At 45.7% G+C, this 18,522-nt stretch overlaps 2 protein-coding genes across 4 annotated transcripts in view; both read left to right on the top strand.

The window, feature by feature from the left end:
• Positions 1-6,250, top strand: part of SOAT1 (sterol O-acyltransferase 1) — a 29,966-nt gene extending 23,716 nt beyond the window's left edge. For 2 of the 3 annotated variants that reach the window (XM_080406597.1, XM_080406596.1), the window contains exons 11-16: positions 279-408; positions 815-912; positions 1,415-1,513; positions 2,015-2,150; positions 2,966-3,111; positions 3,938-6,250. In XM_080406597.1, coding sequence (XP_080262723.1) covers positions 279-408; positions 815-912; positions 1,415-1,513; positions 2,015-2,150; positions 2,966-3,111; positions 3,938-3,994 — 666 coding nt within the window. In that variant the 3' untranslated portion in view covers positions 3,995-6,250. The remainder of the gene's footprint in view (positions 1-278; positions 409-814; positions 913-1,414; positions 1,514-2,014; positions 2,151-2,965; positions 3,112-3,937) is intronic. The other variant, XR_013931084.1, reaches the window with a different exon arrangement.
• Positions 6,251-13,752: 7,502 nt separating this feature from the next.
• TDRD5 (tudor domain containing 5) overlaps positions 13,753-18,522 on the top strand; it is a 44,714-nt gene continuing 39,944 nt past the window's right edge. Inside the window, exons 1-2 of the mRNA XM_080407484.1 lie at positions 13,753-16,654; positions 17,252-17,345. The gene's annotated coding sequence lies outside the window, so the exon portion shown is untranslated. The remainder of the gene's footprint in view (positions 16,655-17,251; positions 17,346-18,522) is intronic.

Here is an 18,522-nt window from a genome sequence, read left to right as displayed (position 1 = left end):
AATCATTTGTCATAACTTCTGAGTTGATAGGACTAGGAGAAACTTAGAGCTGCTGTAGTAGAAAAGACAAGTTGATTTTGCTCCTCAATGTCAACATGCTACACAGATGGCTGTAGCTTACTTTTTGCCTGGACCCTTAGGGAAGTTTATTGGCAGCAATGTAAAATAAATTTTGACTAGTGTTGGCAGCTGCTATTGCTCTCCTAGAGCTGTCAAGTGGTGATGTGTTAATTGTGCATTTCTCATATGGAGTCAGACTTTTCTTTTTTTTTTTCCAGGTGCTTGGTTCACTTTTCTATGCCTACTACATTTTCGTGAGACTCTGCATTCCTCTGTTTCACAACAGCAGCCAAGAAACCTTCAATCTTCGAGGGCTGGTCCTCTGCATCTTCAACTCCATTCTGCCAGGTAAGACCTGGATTCATGAGTAACTGTTATCCTCATGGAAGAGGGAGGAGGGAGGGGAAGTGCTTCATATGAGAAGCATTCATGACAGGCAAGTACTAGCCAAGGAGGTCTTGTGGGCAGTCTTCAGCATTATGTTGTTAAACTTTAGAATCGGCAGCACAAAAAAGCCTGGGTTTAAATGTAACAGTGTTCAAAATCAAGTCCTAGGCTGTGTGACAGCCTTGCTACTGCCTTCTGGGGTAAGCATGACCTGGTGTGGTGAGAAACTGAAATACTTTGACATTTTCGTGTAGGTAGGACAAAGCTCATCTGTGTCCATGCCTATAAGTCTTGACTGCGTTACAGGCTCTTGCCTATAGCTGAGACAAAATGCTACAAAACTGGTCTGAATCTACCTTATTTCTAGGTGTACTGATTCTATTCCTGGTTTTCTTTGCGTTCCTTCACTGTTGGCTCAACGCATTTGCTGAGATGCTACGCTTTGCAGACAGGATGTTCTACAAGGTAAGAAGCAGGAGTTATAGTTTATAAAGGAATATATATATATTTAAAGTTATATATAATGAAAAGGAAAGAGAAGGAAACTGAAGATTCTTATCAAATAAAGCATCCACAGGGTTTTGTTTGTGTTACGCTGTTAGGGTTTAAGATTGTTGCTGTGCTGTAGAAATTGGATCTGTTCTACTTGGCAGTCTGAATTGTTTTAAAGTAGTATACCCTGTGCACAAAGAGAACTAGCCATCAGAGCTACCCGTTAGCTCTGTTAACACTCTATTTAATTCCTCTATCATCTCAGTCACTGCAGTTTGGGTCAAACCCAGACTTTGGTATACAGAGTAGAACGTTGAAAATACAATGGGAAGCATTATTTCATGGTGCAGCTTGTTATAACTTATGTTAGCTTGGTTATTATTCTGATCGATATTTTTCAACTTGATATCCCAGGAAAGGCCTACAGAACGTTTTATGCTTAATTAGATTTACAGTCTTTCACTTGTGCTTTCAGGACTGGTGGAATTCCACTTCCTATGCAAACTACTACCGAACCTGGAATGTGGTAGTACACGACTGGCTTTATTACTATGCCTACAGGGACTTCCTTTGGGTGAGTAACAAGCAGATATATTCTTCTGTTTTGTTATTTAAACATTTAACTGCTGGGCAAGACAGTACGTTTGTAAAGATGCGGCATCACTGTGTGTTGAGAAGCACAAAAATGTCTTGCCTCAGCTGTTGCGGGTAGAAAACTGTGCTTTTTAGAGATTTGTTGCTCATTTCCAAGACCTTAATGTGTACAAAATGTGGGTCTGAGTGTAAAGGTTGACTCAACAGTGAACTCATGTTGCACTATTTTGATGAGTTATGGTAGATATTTCATGAGTAGGTCCAACCTGAGTACTTACGCAGGAGACCAGAAATATGCCTGAAGAAAACCACCAAAAATCCAAGCTGCTCTGTAAAGCACTTAACATTTCACATATGTTTCTTGGCTGGAGGAAGCCCTTTCTAGCTAAGGTTAAAAAAAATTAAAAATAAATAAATGAGAAAACTGAACTAAACCCACAGCAGAGCAGGTTATAATACTTGGTATTCTTCTCTCTTCCAGTTTTTTGGTAAGAAGTTCAAAGCAGCAGCTATGCTGTCTGTCTTTGCAGTATCAGCTGCTGTGCATGAATATGTTCTGAGCGTCTGCTTTGGCTACTTCTATCCGGTTCTCTTCTGCCTGTTTATGTGCTTTGGAAGTAAGTTCCAGGGAGAGAGTATGTGAGTGGCTTGTGGGTTTTATGGCTTTTTTTTTTTTTTTTAAACAAGCATGCTTTTGCCCTTTTGTTAATGATGCCAGTTATTCTTTAGGCACTAACACACAGAACTGTTTTTTGTCCAAGAGTTGCAACTGTGAGTCCAAAATTTATGAATGGATTTTTGCAGCCAGGTAGTTAGGTATATATGTATATATACGTGCACACTGGGTTTGCAGGCTTAGGACTTAAGCAAGCAAGGTATTGATGGAGAGGAAGAGAGCTGTATATGATACACTGCTGTTTATGTGACATGGTACATGCTTTAATAGCACTGCTTCCTCTTTGCTGAGCCTTAGTTGAATTGCTGTATGTCAGCAGTTTGGAAGTCTTCTTTAAAGTCATAGTGTAAGGCAAGTATGGCTTTGCTACTGCAGTGAAGAAGAGAGCCTATTTAGAAGGCAGAGCTCTATTGTTTCATTTTGGATTTTGAGTTAGAAAGCTCTAATAAACTAAGCCTCCTCTGGCAGCACGTCTTGGTCAACAGTGTAACACGAACAATATTGATCCCCAGAGGCATACAGCCGGGCCAGCTTGTCGGCACACTTACTGGAGGTAAATGTCAGCACTGGCTCATAGTATTTGCTCTGCTGCCAAGCACAATCAGATTTTCTTGCACTATATTGAACTCACAGAGCAGTCTTGTTGCTCTAGAGATGAAGTGAAGGGAGGGAAGGAGCCAGTGAAATCAGTTGATCTTTGATTCTTGAATCCTGACTCATTTCTGAAGGATGCTTCTCATTTCACCTCTTCCCCAGTGGTCTTCAACTTCATCCTTAATGACAGTCGGAAAGGGCCCATCTGGAATGTGATCATGTGGACTTCCCTCTTCCTGGGCCAAGGTGTCATCATTTGCCTCTATAGCCAGGAGTGGTATGCCCGCCAGTATTGTCCTATGGAAAATGTGAGTGACTGGCCTTTCCTAGGGGGTAACGGACCCTGCGGGAAGCTTGTCCTTTCTTGCTTTGGGGACAGCGCAGAAGTTCAGTGGCCTGAGCCTCATTCATTAGGGGTTAGGCTTAGAAACTGCTTAATAAAACTGCTTTCATTAGTGCTTACTATGCTGATGGTATTTCATGACTGGAAGCCGAGGGTGTTCTTCCCACACTTCTGCAGCCATAAGCCACGACTTAAGAGTACGCTAGGCCATTCAGGCTGCGTGCATGGAACCGCAGCCCTTGGCCAGCGAGGTCAGGAGAAACTTCTATGAGGCTCGCAAAAACTGAGCCAGTTGTGCCTCTCCCAGGCTAGGCCGCGTGGCAGTGAGAACTGGTTGCTGTAAATGGCCAGTCTGGAGTTTTGTTGGTGTTACTTTCTGTGACTTGTAACTTATTTTCTTGGCAGCAGATTCTGTTCGATACAAAACTTCTTGCTGTCCTAGTTGATTTCAGCTTTAACCAAAGGTATTCTCAGACAAACTCTGTAAGTTTGATCCTCCTTAGTTAAGAGTTTACGTTGTAAATGACTGGCTTCTTGATATAATATGCTACTAGATGCGGCATTCACCTGATGTATAAGACCTGAATGTAAGGTGGGTGGGAGGCAAACGGCTTGTTGCGGCTGTAGCTACACTTGCACAAAGTGTTTAGTGAGGATGAGACTAGGGTTGCAGGGTGTAGGAATGTGGTTTGCCCATTCTTTTCTGTGAGGGAAAATTTGACTTCAGGAGACCACACCACAGCTGGTACTGTTGGCCTGTAACTAACTTACTGCCTCTCCTTGTTTTGCAGCTTACATTCCTGGACTACTTAAAACCACGCTCATGGTCGTGTCATATGAAGATGTGAAAACGGTACATTCTGGCTGTGTCCTCGCAGAAAATCAGAGCTGTCCTCCAAGTATTTGGACCAATGACCTAGCTTGCTATGGACTTTTTCTAAGGGAAGTTGTGCCTCCTGGTTATTGGGGAGAAACTGTAATTTTTTTAAACATTACTGAGGCAAACCAGTTGACCTGGATTGCAACAGGCTTCATAGGCAGCATCTACCAGGTGCTGTCCCACTTTGAGCCATTTCCATGCTGGCAAAACATTGAGCTGAAGGTGGAGTCTACTGGAATCCTACTCATCCAGGGGTTCCCCCAAGTTGCTGCTCTTCTGGATGATAGATAGGCTAGTCAGATTTGCTAGTAGCTCGTTGCTGGCATCCGTCCATCTTCCTTAGCCATCCCTTTGCAATGTTTTTTCTCCCTTTCGGTAATGGGATGTCTGCAAAACTTCTGTTCTTTGTGATCCTGGCTGCTGCTATGATGTGGACAAGCAGCGGAGCACCAGGATATCTGCCTCCTTGCTCTGAAGATAGCCAAAGTATTCCTGGATGGCTCTGAACCTCATTCTGTGGATGTTGGCTGCCTGCAGAGTTAAAATGGGCAGAGGAAGGAGAGGATTGTCGGTTTACTTGTGGCTGCATTGAAGAATCAGGTTCAAACACAGGGCACAGTGTTTGCAGTCTTTATATGTCTTTTTAGACTGAAAATTTATGTTTCCTCTGTATTCATTTAGTTTAGCTGACTTACAGCATTTTTGTTCTTTGAAGGCCCTCGCGACTTGAGGAATAGTTTTTCTTCTAGCTCTTCCTTTCTCTTGCTCCAGATAATCAATTCTTTTAACACAATTAACTTGCTGTAATTTGGCAGGTGCTTTAAGGTATACAAGTTAAGGCTTTCTTTAGTGAGGGAAAATTTGAAATACTATGACCCAACTGTAAGAAAACACAAGCAACTTTACAGGTACGTAGCGCGTTCCCATTTGAAACGGCTCGTCCATTTCAGTATGCCAGCGCGCCTTGGTGCCGCTTGCCAACGTGTGCTGCAGCATCTTCTGCCGTGGCGGTGGGTGGTGAGGGCTGGCCAGCATCTGGAGTTGGAGCTGCTTTTCCATCTGCCTGTGCCTGCTCTTCCGTCAGTGGGGGCTTCGGGGGAAGGTCGGTTTCCTGGGGGCTGCCCCCTCCTTTCTGAAGAGGTATGACGTCCTCCCATGCCCAGTGATAAAGGCAGAAGCGTTACGTGAATCTGGTGTTCCAACATCTATCGTTTGGGCAGAGCCCCGTCGGTTTCCTTGTTCTGTCAGATGTTAAGCACAAAAGTGAATTTCCATGGTAGCTGGGTACATCTCTCTCCAGTTTTACTGGAACTGCACCTCCTGGTACTGGGGAGAGAGAGAAACCTGGTGGAGGTACCTTAACTTTGGTCACAGGGATTTCTGAGTTACTCAAAAGTTCTTCATTGGCACTTTCTGGTAACAGCTTTTCCTTGCTGACCTGCAGGCTGGGTATTTGATACCAGCAGTGTTGGGACTGTCTATTGACTTGTCTCCCAACCCACTTAAGGTGACTTTTGAGCTTTTGTTTTTACTAACCTGAGTCAAAAGTAATTTCGGGAAAGGTAGGTGATACGGAAACTCTTGCAGGCTTTCAGTTTTCTGTAGGAAGGAACCCCGCCCCTCAGAAAGGACATTGTGTCAGGTCAGATTTGCCAAATCCAGTGTTTGCGTGTGTGGCTCTCCTCTTAACAGACCTGCTATTGGAACTTGTCTGCTGAAGCAGTTGGGGTAACTGCAGCGGAAGGGGCTCACGTATGTACTCAAACGCGGCAGTATTCGTGTATAAAATCCTGAGAATAGATTACCTTATCCTCATTCAGTTTGATTTAATCCTAAATCTTTAGCCATGCCTTTTGTAGGAGGAAGGGACAGTAGTGCTGGAGTGACTCAGCTTCCTTTTTGAAGAAAAACAAACAAAACCTCCCACCCTTTGGCCAAACAGCTTTGTCACCTGCTTAGTGTAGGATGCAATTCAGCCCAGTACTTCTCGGTTGTGGTGCTCAAAACTTACGTACGGCTGTAACTGCACTCAAATAGGGTATGATGGGTTAGGGACCGGATTTGTCACTTCAGTGCCTGTGTTGGGTCTTGCCACTGTCTCAGTGTTCTCAAAAGGAAATCAAAAAAAAGGAGCTAAAATCATGGTGCTTCGTGCCAAGTTTTGGTGTTCCCCTCGCAGCTGGCGCTGGCCTATTCCTAATAAAGAGTATCTGTGTTTACTGTGTCAGCGTCCCCGCTGTTTGAAGCCTGAGGGCTTGAGCATCTGGCAAGCAAAACGCAACCAGAAAGGGACACTCAACTGTTGGAATTAGTCTTAGGTTTTGACAGGTTGAGGTTTTTAGCCTTGTAGATCAAGGCATCTGGCAACCGTGCTGTCAGGGCATTGACAATTGGGATTACTTTTGATTTCACGGGGGTTTAAAATTGCTTTTGAATGTGGGCTTATTTCCGTTTTTTTCTCAAGAGGACCGGAGGGGAAATGCTAAGTCTTTTGCACATTGCTTGTTTAATTAGTCAATTATACCATGTTTGTTGGAGTTTCCTTAGGTTGTGAGGGCCAGAGATAGCAGTATGGTGGTCTGAGCAATCATGAGGGCGCTAAGGTTCACCGCCTGCCCTTTCCAGGTTCTTAATAATGATCTGTACTGGTTTCTGTGGCGCTCTGCTACATGAGGTTTGTGCGGCTTGCTTCCAGGGTGGCTCCCTTGATTTTTGTGGCAGGAAGCCTCCAGCTTTGGAGTGGCAGCCAGTACGGCTGCAGCTCCTTGCTCGGTAACATCACAAGAATCAGTGTTAATACGGTGTGTGTCCCACTTGTCAGGCTGGTGACGGTTTGTTCTCAGGAAGACTGAACCTCCACAGAGTCTCTGTGCCCAGTGTGTCCTTTCTGTTGGGGAATTTTGCTTGCAGCCTTCAGAGGCGAAGCAGTCCTGCACCTGAGCTGCCGTCTCCTGTCCCGGGACAGCCGTCCCAGTAAGGCACGTGCTAAGTGCTGTGGTGGGAGGGGGTGGAAATCCTGATGTTTTTTCTTAATAAGGAACAGCACGGGTTACACGCATTGGCCCACCCGCTAAAGGCAAACCGAACGCTTTGAGCTCCCACCTTCAGTGTCGATGGGCTGGAAGAACAGCAGCGCGGGCCTGAGCGAGCCCACATGCTCTGCGGCACCAGGGTTACGAGCTGGCTGCCCGCGGCACCTCGGAGCCGGCGCGTTCAGCCTCCCCTCCTCTCCTCCCCGCGCTTGAGCAGGGAAGCCGTTGCTGCCCCTCACCAGTGGTGGCAGGGGGGAGGATGGGGCCATATGTGCCCTGGCACCAGCGGTCCCGCGTACGCAACCTGTACCGTGTTCTGTCAGGCAGAAGAGCTGTTCATAATCTACTGTATTACAGCAGTTGAAATATATTTTGCTATTAGGGGAAGAAAAAAAATCGCCTTGGCCTGTTTCTTCTCTGAGGCTCCTGATTTTGGGGGGAGTTGCAAGAGGGTGGAGGGGAGCAGGGTTGGGGGCAGAGCAAGATCTGTGGGGTTGCCCTCAGGGGAAGGTGGCTGCTGTGGGGAGATGATGTGGGTCAGAGCCTTGTACAGCTGGGGAGGGGGGACTTCTTCCAGATCGGGGGGGGGGGGGGGGGGGGATGGGGGGGTTGGGGATGGGGGGGGGATGGGTGTGGAGGGGTGGATGTGGGGGTGGGGGGGGTGCGTGGAGAGCCCTTTGTTTCCATGGCGATGGAGCTGGGGGCGCTGGCAGGTATGGGGGCCACCTCCTCTGCTCTGGGGCGGGGGGAGCTGGCCTGCCTTGGGGGGCTGGGGCCGCCTGCCAGCATGTGTGGAGCGGCCCGAAGGTGCCTGTGCCCGCAGCTCTGGGCAGCCCCTGGCAGAGCCACCCCTGGGCAGGGGCCGTGAGGCTCAGGGGGAGGGGAGAGGGGGGGAGGGAGGGCCCGAGCCTGGAGGTGGTGGGCAGGGAGGGTGTCTCCTTGGCTGGGTGCGTAGGAAGGAACCCTTCCCCAGGAGCTCCTACGCAAGCCCTTCTTCAGGTCCTAAAAAGCAGCAGAAAATGCCGGTGTGAAATGCCAGCTGAGAGGGGTAGTTGGGGTTTTATAACCTGCGTATTGGCTGTGGCAACCCAGCAAGAGGAAAGGATGTCCTTGGAAGTGCTGGCGAGGAGCATGGGGAGGGAGTTGGTGGCTCTTGGAACAGACCAGAGTGTCTAACCTCTCCCTCCTTAATGCACGTTAAATTGCAGCAACTGACAAATGCGTATCACGTCAATGATTTCTGCCTTTATTTTGGGCCTGAAAAGTCTTTGCCTGCCAAGAACTGAATGTGATACTTTCCAGCTGTGTACCACACGCTCTAAAGTCAAGTCTTGACTGTGTCCTTAAACTGTAGCTGCTGCAGAACGGTGCCATTAATCTTCCCATCCTTTCTGGTGGGAATAGCATGTACTGCCAAACAGAGCTGTTAAAGAGGAAAAAAAAAGTTTTCTTCTGTCAGAAATTTTTAGCAAACTTTTTTTTTATTTTCTTTCCAAGAAACCATTTTGCACAGCAAGGCAAGAAGCTACCTGGCAAGACTACTCCTGCGTTATACCTACACCCACAAACGTGTGTCTCGAGGCAAAGAAATGTAGATAAACTAATTAGGAACCGCAGTACACAAGGGTATGGCTGATAAGGAGGTTTAATAACAAAAGCATTTATAAAGGACAATAGATATTGGCAAGGCTTGGGCAGGGGGGAAGGCTTCAGAAGAGGATTCATGGAGATTACAAAACTAATGGCAATATGATTTTTTTTTTTATTATTGGTAAGATATTGCAAAGAAGGAAAAGCAGGAAGATTAATAATTGGAGACTGATACAAATAAATCTCTGGCCCAGTTAGATGTATAAAAGAAGCAATTGTTCCTAATGCAGTTTGTAGGTGGAAAACAGAGCACCCTATGGAGGGTGAGCAAAGCGCTGGGGGCTTCTTCCTAACAGATGTACCTGCTGCCAGGTGCAAGGGGTTTTTCCCTATAAATAATAACAAAAAACCCTGTTAACCCTGTGAAGTACAAATGCAGGTTTAATTCTGTTTCTAGACCATTACTGCAGACTTCCTTGGCTGACCGTTACAATAAAATAAGTGTTCACCGTGCCCACAACCGGAGTGCAGGTTCCTGGACCAAAAGCTGGTGGAAGGAAGCGGAGCGGTGCCTGGCAGGTGGGGCTGGGGGCTGGGGGGCTGAACTTCTCACTGTCTGTCCTTCCAGCTTCCCCCTAACACCAGGATGCTTCTCTGGTTACGTTTTGCCTTTATTTAGTGGTGGCGGGTATTTTAGGGCGTTCACATCATTGTAGGAAGCAGACTGCTAGCGACCCGCGGGAAGGAAAATGGCTTCACAGAAACAGGCAGACTGCAGTTGTTCACAGCATCCCTCGGTGTCTGTGCCTGGCAGCTTGGCGCAGTCGTGCAGCCAGTGCTTTATCTCCCATCAGTGGAAAGCGACGTGTCCTGGCCTTCGCCGCAGATCTAACAGCGGCTCAAAGTGGGATTAGCTGCCCGTGGTTTAGATCCGGTGGTCAGGTAGGGAAGCAGACACCTAGTCATGGGTTTTCTCACCCCTGTATTTCATCCTCAGGTTTGCTTTCTCCTTCACCAACAGACTAAATGCTGTTGAAACAGTTGTGTCAGGCTCTTTTCCAGGGATCCCCAAGTGAGGGGCACCTCGAGGATGCTTGGCCCCATCAGGCCTGGTTCTTCCTCCCTGGAGCATAGTTTTGTTCCAGAAGAGGTTTTCCAAAGCCTGACCTGTACCAGCAGTTCTCTCTACAGCCCAGAGCGCTTACGGTCCCCACAAACCACCAAAACCTCAATGGGCTGCAGGGTGAGTGTGTTTCCATCTCCTGCCTTTTTCCGTCCAGAATCATCTCTTCCTTGGAGGCACGTGCTCATTCCCTGGGCAAAAGGGAGGTTTGCTAGCCTGCTGAGATAAATTTAATCTTATATTGCATCACCTTTTTGATCACGCCATTTGGTGCAGATCCAAAGTGCTGCGTTGCAGTCCCAACAAAACGTGCCTGCACCCTGGGGCTGCTGCGGAGCCCTCGCCCAGGCTGCTTTGTCCACACCGGTTTCTTTAGCCTCCAGACAAAAATAATGATGCGGAGCTTGTTTAGGCAGCCACCCTGACCTCTCCCACCCCTGGCACATTTCTCATTAAGCGGTGATGGCCACGTGTGCCTTGTCTTCAGGGCTGCCTGCAAACCCCAGATCGGCTTTGGCATTATCCTAATCGTCAGAGCAAGTTCTGACACCTGACAGACCACCCTGTCAGTTTGACGGGTGCTGGAAGGTAAGCAAAGGAGGGATAAGGAGCCCAGGGCGATGGAAAGATGTTAGAGCTGGGAACATAGAGTGAGATCTCTCCCTGTGCTGCATAATGCGGCTGGATGGATGGACAGGCTGTCCCATCCAAGTTCGGGATGGAGAGGTTCAAGGGAAAGACATTTTGGGAATAACAAATAGAAGAGTTGCTAAATGAGCAGTGCTTGGAGCCATCCTTCCAAAGGATGCCAGGCTCACAGGGATGCTCTGTGATCCACGATTAAGAAAAGAAGCTCTTCTGGCTTTAATGGACTTAGCAGGGAATAGACTTATGCTTCGTTGTAAATAAACAACATTTAATGGCACTAGGAAGCAAAACATGTTTTGTTCTTTATCGGACGTTGGATACGTACGTGATAGGGTGTTGGCAGCAGATGTGAAAAATGATCTTTGGCCAGGGACAGGCAACACAAGGTTGATCTGCCTAAAACGCATGATCTGCTCTGTCTGTTTTGGCCCAGAGGCAGGAGGCCTGGCCGTGAGCCTGGCCGCAGGCTGAGCAGAGCAAACCCACGCGTAGTTTAGTTGGCAGTAAGGGAACAGCAGGTTGCCTGTGCGGTGGGTCAGTGAACGAGCTCTTCTCCGTTTCAGAGATGTCTTTTACCTGTGTGACATTGCAGTTGGCCAAGAAGCTAAGACAGCAATGACTGGCAGAAGCTCTTTTTCTGAGGGTCGTCAGGACCAGAGGAGCAGCCGCGGTAGAGTCCCACATGCTCCTGTGAGTGCTGCCATTCAGGTGTTTCTCTGTGTATCACTGGTTTGGAGAAGGGAGGTCCTCATACACGTGTCCCGGTGTTACCCTGACCCTCAAACTCATCGGCTCTCCTTGTGGCTCCAGCCCGCCGCCCCAGTTTGGTGTTAGTTGTTTCAGTCTGCTTTTGGATGTAAATTGTTTCCATCGGGCTCTGGATGCATGGAGCGGGAAAGGGAAGAGCAACATGAAAAGCTGCTACGTGAGCTTCGCTCTCCTGGCTGCCAAACCTGTGTCCTCTGTGGGAAGGAACCAAGAGTCTGCGCACATCTTTCACTTTGGTGTTTGGTGCTCTCCCTCTTTTCCACCCCCAATGAGCAACCTTAGCAGGTAGGCTGGTTCCTGAGGAATTTCACATCGTGAAGAACAGGGGAGTTTTGCCCCTGAAGTACTTCGATGGGTGAGGGATTTCTGGCATAGAAGGGTTTCTCCTCAGCTGTTCAGAGTGGAGAGATAAAGTGACAAGAGGCTGAGGATGCTGCCCAGATACTCCCCTTCACTCTCTCTCTGCTTTTCTCTCTTTACTCCATGTCCCCTTTACCTCAAACTACTTTTTTCCCTGTGTTTCCCTTTTTTTGTCTATGGCTTTCTTCCCTCTCCCCATTCCATGCCCACAAAACCAAAACAGGTCCAGGCTAGTGTAATTTTGGCCTCATAGGTATGGGGCTGCCTGCGTGGTCTCTCAGTAGCAACCAAGCAACAAGGAGTTGAGTGCTCAGTTCTGGCATGTCCACGGGGGCACTGAGCCACCCTAGTCCTGTCTCAAAGGGTTTGTGAGGGCTGTGCTGTGGAACTACAGATGTTTCCCAGATCTCCGATATGTACGTATCTCAAAATAGCTGGGGCAAAGGGAGAATTCCTCTGACTCAGATCAAAAGAATCACAACAACAGTTCCCTTTTCCCACCCTCTTGCCCAACGCCTGCAGGACACGGGAGACCTGGCTGATCTGTAGGAAGAGACCGAGCAGTTCAGGGAGAGGTTGGGTCACGTCAGAGCAGAAACAGAGTGTTCAGAGAAGTCCAGCCAGGGAAAACTGCAAATAGTCTGCAGTAGCTTCAACAGGCAGCTTCAATACTTCCATAGCAGTGACATGTGAGTGGCTCCAAAGGGAGCAGTTAATACCCTCAACCTTTGCCTTGTGACAGTAGGTCTGACTGGACCAATGCAAAGTGCACATTGGCTCCCAAGTGTAGTGAGTTTTGGTAGGATCTGCAATTTGCATGCCCCTCGCTGCTCTACTTTTCTGCTTGACGTGTTTATTTTGGTAATCAGGTCCCCAACAGCAACTCTAAAGTGATGCTGTGGCTTTGTGGTTGAATTCAGTGGAGCAGGGATTGTCCCCTCCTGCTGCAAACCAGAGTGTCCTTTTTGCAGCTGTCATTGCCATAACAGAATTCCTCTGTTTGGTTCCTTTTAACTTGAATGCACAGACACAGAGCATTCAAGTTAAACTTGAATGTTACACAGTTTCTTTCATGTACAGATACAAGACTCTGAGGCACATGAGGCTCAGACTAGGTCTTTCTCCGTGTTAAGGTGTTTTTGTTGGTTCATTGTGATATGTTAAATAAAACAAAGCATAAATACAAACACAAAACGCAGAAAATATACAGTGTGTCCATTAACAGAAGACATCACTTTATAGATTTCAGTCATAGAGTTAATAATGTCTGAATTTTCTATATGTGCTTGAATTTGATTTTCATGTGCTAGAAGTAACATACTTTCTTAACTGATGCCCAGTGTTCATGTTACATTGCATGAGAGAACAAGAATCCCTGGCTGAGTAGGGCCTTGTGGTTTTTACTTCAAGTTACAATTTGTATCACAAACTTGGTATGCCTAGAGTATGTATCTTGACTCTTAGTTTTACCTTGGCTACTAAAGGAGTTTTTTCTCTCAGCTCTCATCCCTTCTTTCCCTCTGCTTTAGCTCCTCTCTCATGAGTGAAAAGCTACTGGATGAAATCCTACAAGACAACAAGAACTTGATAAATGTAAGATTTTGGGGTGTTGGACATATTATTGAGTGGTATCTGCTTAGCAGATTACCATGTGTTAGCTGAGCCCCAGTGGGCAGCTATGCCCATCTCAAATGTGAACAGAAACGCAAGAGCTCAAATTATTTGTGCTGAAGCTTAAGCTATGAGTCTACACATGAGAAGTTATCGTTGACAGATACCATCGTTCAGCCAGTGCATTAAACATAGTCATGCATTTGAGCACCATCTGCCCAACAGCTCTGGTGACTGATAAATCATATTAATCCATAGAAGTGCTCAGAATTGTCACCAGTAAGTTTCAAATTTATTGTGCTGTCTACTCACTGTGATATCTCTGTGCTTATGGATTCCTCACGCTTCTCTTACTTGATTTCCATCACCTTTCTGTCACAGCCAAGGGGTGGTCCAACTTCTGGGGGCAGGGCAAGTTTGCTCCTTTTCTTTCAGATGCTCAAAGGAGACCTAGAGCAGTACGGAGGGGAGGCGTACCTAAGAAAGACTGAAAGTCTGAGGAGCGCTGCCAGCCTGCAGGAACACTGGACGGAGCTGGGACAGACAATGCGGAATCGCCACCGGGACTTGGCTGGAGCACTGCCTCCACAGCACACTGCCCTGCAAGAAATAAACCAAAGGGCATGTGAACTACCAGCAGTACAAGATAAGGATAAATGGGGATAATGGTAAGGAATCACTGATTTTGCAGTTCAGTCTTTCCTTGGGGATGCCAGGAAAGTAGCAGGTAGTAAAGGACCAGTTGACATAATCTGTACTGGGCTTTTCCAAAGCTAAAGTCTGACCCCTAGATATGTGCTGGGAATCAAGAGCGTTCAAGGGATAAACTCCAAGCAACTCAACTCACAGTCACACATAAAAAGAATATCTGAAATTTTAAATGTAATACAGTGCAAAGAACACACAATGCAGATATGACACAGGGAAGTCATATGTTATGTTCAGAGGGAGTGTGGGCAGTTTGTGATTATGTGGATAATTTATGGAAAAGAAAATAAATGTAAAAGGAAAGAATGGGTGTTGAAAATGTAACGTAAAACCATTTCGAAGATCATTAACCAGATAACACTGTCTCAGAGGGTAATACTTGTTTTTATTACCTTATCACTAATGCAAAGTTATCTTAATCTAGATATCGAATTATCCTGATAATGAAATATGTAAACAAGTGTTTTCTGTGCTGATATAAAGTTACCATGTCCTGTGTAAGATAACAAATAATTGTTGGGTAATTTGCAACTAGCCTTCTCAACCTTTGCCTCTGCAAGACCTTGACTAATTTCTGATTTCAGAATTGTTTCATCTCTGATTTTTTTTGATCAGCTTATTTCCTTTTAGCAGACTAAAACTAAGCCAAACGTGCTGTCCAGAACTGCTACTCATGTTTGCTAAGCTGCTTCTCACACTGTCCTTTTATTCTTTCACTTGGGGTTATTCTGTGCTTTTCCCTACCTTTTCTTATGCTACATATTGTATTTCAGCCTACTGAAGCAGCTGAGATAGAATAAGTCTGTTCATCCTTAAAAGACAGCTAAAGGAAATTAGTATTCCCAGTAGCTCTCATTAGGAAGTGAGAGAAAGAAGGAGCGGGGCCATAACTGGCCAGACATCAGCATGGCAAAAAGTTCACAGCAGATGTCAGAAGCCTCAATAATCGTGATCAGAACAGAGGGCTAGGCAGCACAGCAGACATCTGATCCAGAATTGCTTCAGCCAGTAAAGTCCAGAAAAAGCGATTTTAGATTATTTTAACAAAGGCTTTGGGAACTGGAGCATGGGAAAAGTATTCCCTTGATCCATACAAGGCAGCGTATTTTGAATGGCTTGGATTCATTTTTGTATTGTGATGTAATGGCCTTTCAGTAGAAAAGACATTCTCTTTACATTGCATTTTTGGTTAGAAACAGTGGAAATAAAAGAGATTATAATGAATAGGTAAGAGACAATACTGAGAACATGGTAATTTTATCCTGTAAGGCAATGGCATTCAGTTACCTGAAGTATTTATTATCTTCTAAGATCTGATTACCTGGTCTCAAGAAGCGTATGCCAGAAATACAAAGGGTTTGGTATTTGATGACAAGGATTAGAGATGGAGAGAGAACAATATGTGAGATTGTTTTAGATAGGAGGTAAAAGAAAGGACTTATATGCGATTTATAAGGTCTGGCTTAAGCCTTTGCTATTCAGTCTGTCTTGATCACTTCTTAAAGCCTTCACAGTGTGAAGCACTCACTTTTTTGTGAGAGCAAGATGGTTTTGACTCTGAAATTGGCACATGAGACTAGAGCAACTTCTCCAGTGAGCTCCAGTTAGGTCTTCTCTTTTGCTGGGGATTTGATGATGTTTGTAAGATAAAGGCAATGACACAGCCAACCTTCCCAAAGCAAGCTGCCATTTAATAATGATCCAGAATACTCTAAAGGCTAACACAGCCAAACGACATATAAGTGATGAGAAGTGGCTGTTCTCCTTCATCCCATGCCCTCCTGAGGCCTCTTCTTTCCTCTGAAGCTGATGCTACATGGCAGGAAAATTTAATATCATTCCTGTCACTTGTCCTTGCCCTCCTGGTTGCTAAAAACAAATGCCTGGTTGTGGAGCTCCCATCATGTGCCCTAAAAGACTTCACCCTGCAGAGGGTAACCTCCTCCTCTTCTTACCAGGCTGGACAATCCAACACTGCTTCATTGCACTTCAAACGGAGCCATGCATCAAAATCATTGAAATAGTAAAAAAAATCATCACCACCACCATGGTCTTAACATGCCATCCTTGCTAGAAGATGTCATGGAGGCCAGGACCTCAGCAGGATTTAAAGAAAATTTAAACATTGGATATCAAGAGCAAGCATTGTTACATTTCAAGCATATTCCCCAACAAATGGAGAATATCCATCAGCATGTGCCAGAGGAGTGAATGAACAAGTAATTTACTACCTTGTCCAGGCACCTGGCACATCTGTGCATACTGCACCACCTGCGTCTTTGAAGAACAGGATTGTAACTGCAAAGCCATTTTTAAAAGAGTTATATTAAGCCTTTACGCAATGAGAGATCCAAATCTGCAGAGACAAGAAGGAAAATCAGGGCTTCAAATCAAACTCATTTTCTTTCAGCTTGCTTTGAATTCAGTGCTTACTAAACAGCTCATTCTTAGTCCTAAGTGTAGCCACTTCCCATGTAGGCTGTTCATCCCTCTTGGCATCCCTCTTTGGATCCAGCTCTGTTTTAGTTGGCTGAAAGAACGATAATTAAAGGTTTGTATTTTCTTTCCCTGCAGGCACAGCTAGGTTTTTGACAGCTTTGGTGAGAAGTATGGAAGATTGGTTATTCAAGGTGCAAAAGCTGAAGCGAGGTTCTGGCACGCACGAAGCTGAGCTGCAGGCATTTTATCACAAGATCCCTGCGTGGCTGGCCCAGGTGGATGCAGTGATGAGCTGTATAGGCTCCAGCCAGTTGCGTGAAGCTCAGCGTGATAAGAAATTGCATTTCTTGTAAGGACAGAGGTGTTAATTGTGTCTGGGCTGGCCTTGTACATTAAACTACACTCATAAAAAAAGAGAAACATCCTTTTGTGGGGACTCTGGCATGGGAAACTGGCAGTGGGATAAATACGATCATCTGAAGTGTAAAAATGCTTGGTGACTGCCTTTCATTTGCTTTGATTTGGCAATATCTGTGGAAACAGTTGGTGGCTTCAGTATCGCTCCTGGAACATCACTGTCCCCTCAGAACTGTCACCTGCTTGGGAAATCTTGACATTTGAAGAAAACCCAAAATATGTGATTCATTTACAGTCAGATTTGTGGGGGTGTGTTCCTTTTCATGGTGCTCCATTGTCTTTGGTAAATATCATCAAGACATAAATCATTTGCAGAGCACATGCATAATGTATAAGAGATGACTTGCAAATGCCAAATTTGCCCACAACTGCAGCATTAACAAACAAGCCTGCATCAGGTTTCCAGCATACGGTGTACCAAAATATATTGTTTTCCTCGAGCTGGGAAGCAAAAGATGTCTTTGAGACAGGAGATCCTCGGGTCTGATGCACTAGAGGTCACTGTTTCTGGATTTGTTTTTCTTTTCAGGGTGGTACCTGGAGGACTTTTTCAGATGATTCAGCAATGGGTTCTGTCCATGAATAATGTGGTTGAGAAGAACATCATGCATCTTAATGAAAACGTAAGCACAAGCCTGAAACTGCTGGGGATAAAAGCACTATATCTAGTATTCAGTCTTTCCCTTTAATTTCCACCTCACCAAAACACAGTTGTGAGGAACGCTTCTTTCTCTTTTGACACCTTCTTTCCTGTTTGAGTTGTGGCTTTTGTCTTCTAGCCAACAGAGCAGAGGAGAACTCCTCTAAATATAGCTGTAAGGTCTCCATACAGTCTATGAACACCATTTTGTTGTTTCATCTTTAGCAAGCATTTCCTCTGGAATAACAGTGATATTTCCTGTTCAGAGAGCTGGCTGTGGCTGCTGGCTCTCGGGTTTTAGTTCTTTCTCCCAGGACTGTAGACTAAAAGCTCTCACTATGCATTTTTTTTATACGTTCCTTAAGCGTGGTGTGCGATTTGTGGTTTGTCACTGAATTCTGGACACGAGAGTGTGCCACGCAGCATATGATCCTAAACAAGAACTGGGAGAAGGATAGATCCATAGTAGAAAAAGATGTGTTCATAACGGGAATCAATATGAGAGAAAAAATGGTACAAATAAGTGTTTCTGTCTTTAGGTCAGTTTGCAAATTGAATTAGGGAGGACATTGACTTACATGAAATACACTGACTTCAGACTGCTTGGCAAGACCAGTCATTTATTACATTTGCTCTGATATTTTGTGCAGGTGATCGAACTGCACAGAAACCTGACCCTGTGGCTGGTGGATTGGCTGAGACACATGACAGCAGAATGCTTGTCCTGTGAGTGTCCCCAGCCAGAAGACTCAGACACTGAGACAGATGAGAAGCTCAGACTTCTGAGGGCTCATAAGCTTCAGCATTGAGCTGAAGAGCTGGTTGTGGACATGGCAGACTGGCTGGTTCTATAATCAGGTAGCAACAGACATTTTCAATTTAATCTAAGGGGTTTTGTCGTGGTTTAACCCCAACTGGCAACTAAGTACCACACAGCTGCTCGCTCACTTCTCCCCCCCCCCTCAGCAGGATGGTGAGGAGAATCGGGTAAAAGTTGTGGGTTAAGAACAATTTAATAGTTGAAATGAAATGAAATATGTAAAAATTGTAATGAAAAGGAGGGAGAAAGGGAAAGGAATAAAACCCAAAGGAAAAAAAACCCAAGTGATGCACAATACAGTTGCTCACCACCTGCTGACTGATGCCCAGCCAGTCCCTGA

The sequence above is a fragment of the Falco punctatus genome (assembly GCF_963210335.1).
Source record: "Falco punctatus genome assembly, chromosome: 11".
Classification (NCBI taxonomy): Eukaryota; Metazoa; Chordata; class Aves; order Falconiformes; family Falconidae; genus Falco; species Falco punctatus.
Note: the sequence above shows the minus strand (reverse complement) of the source record. Positions and strands in the feature narration are given on the sequence as shown.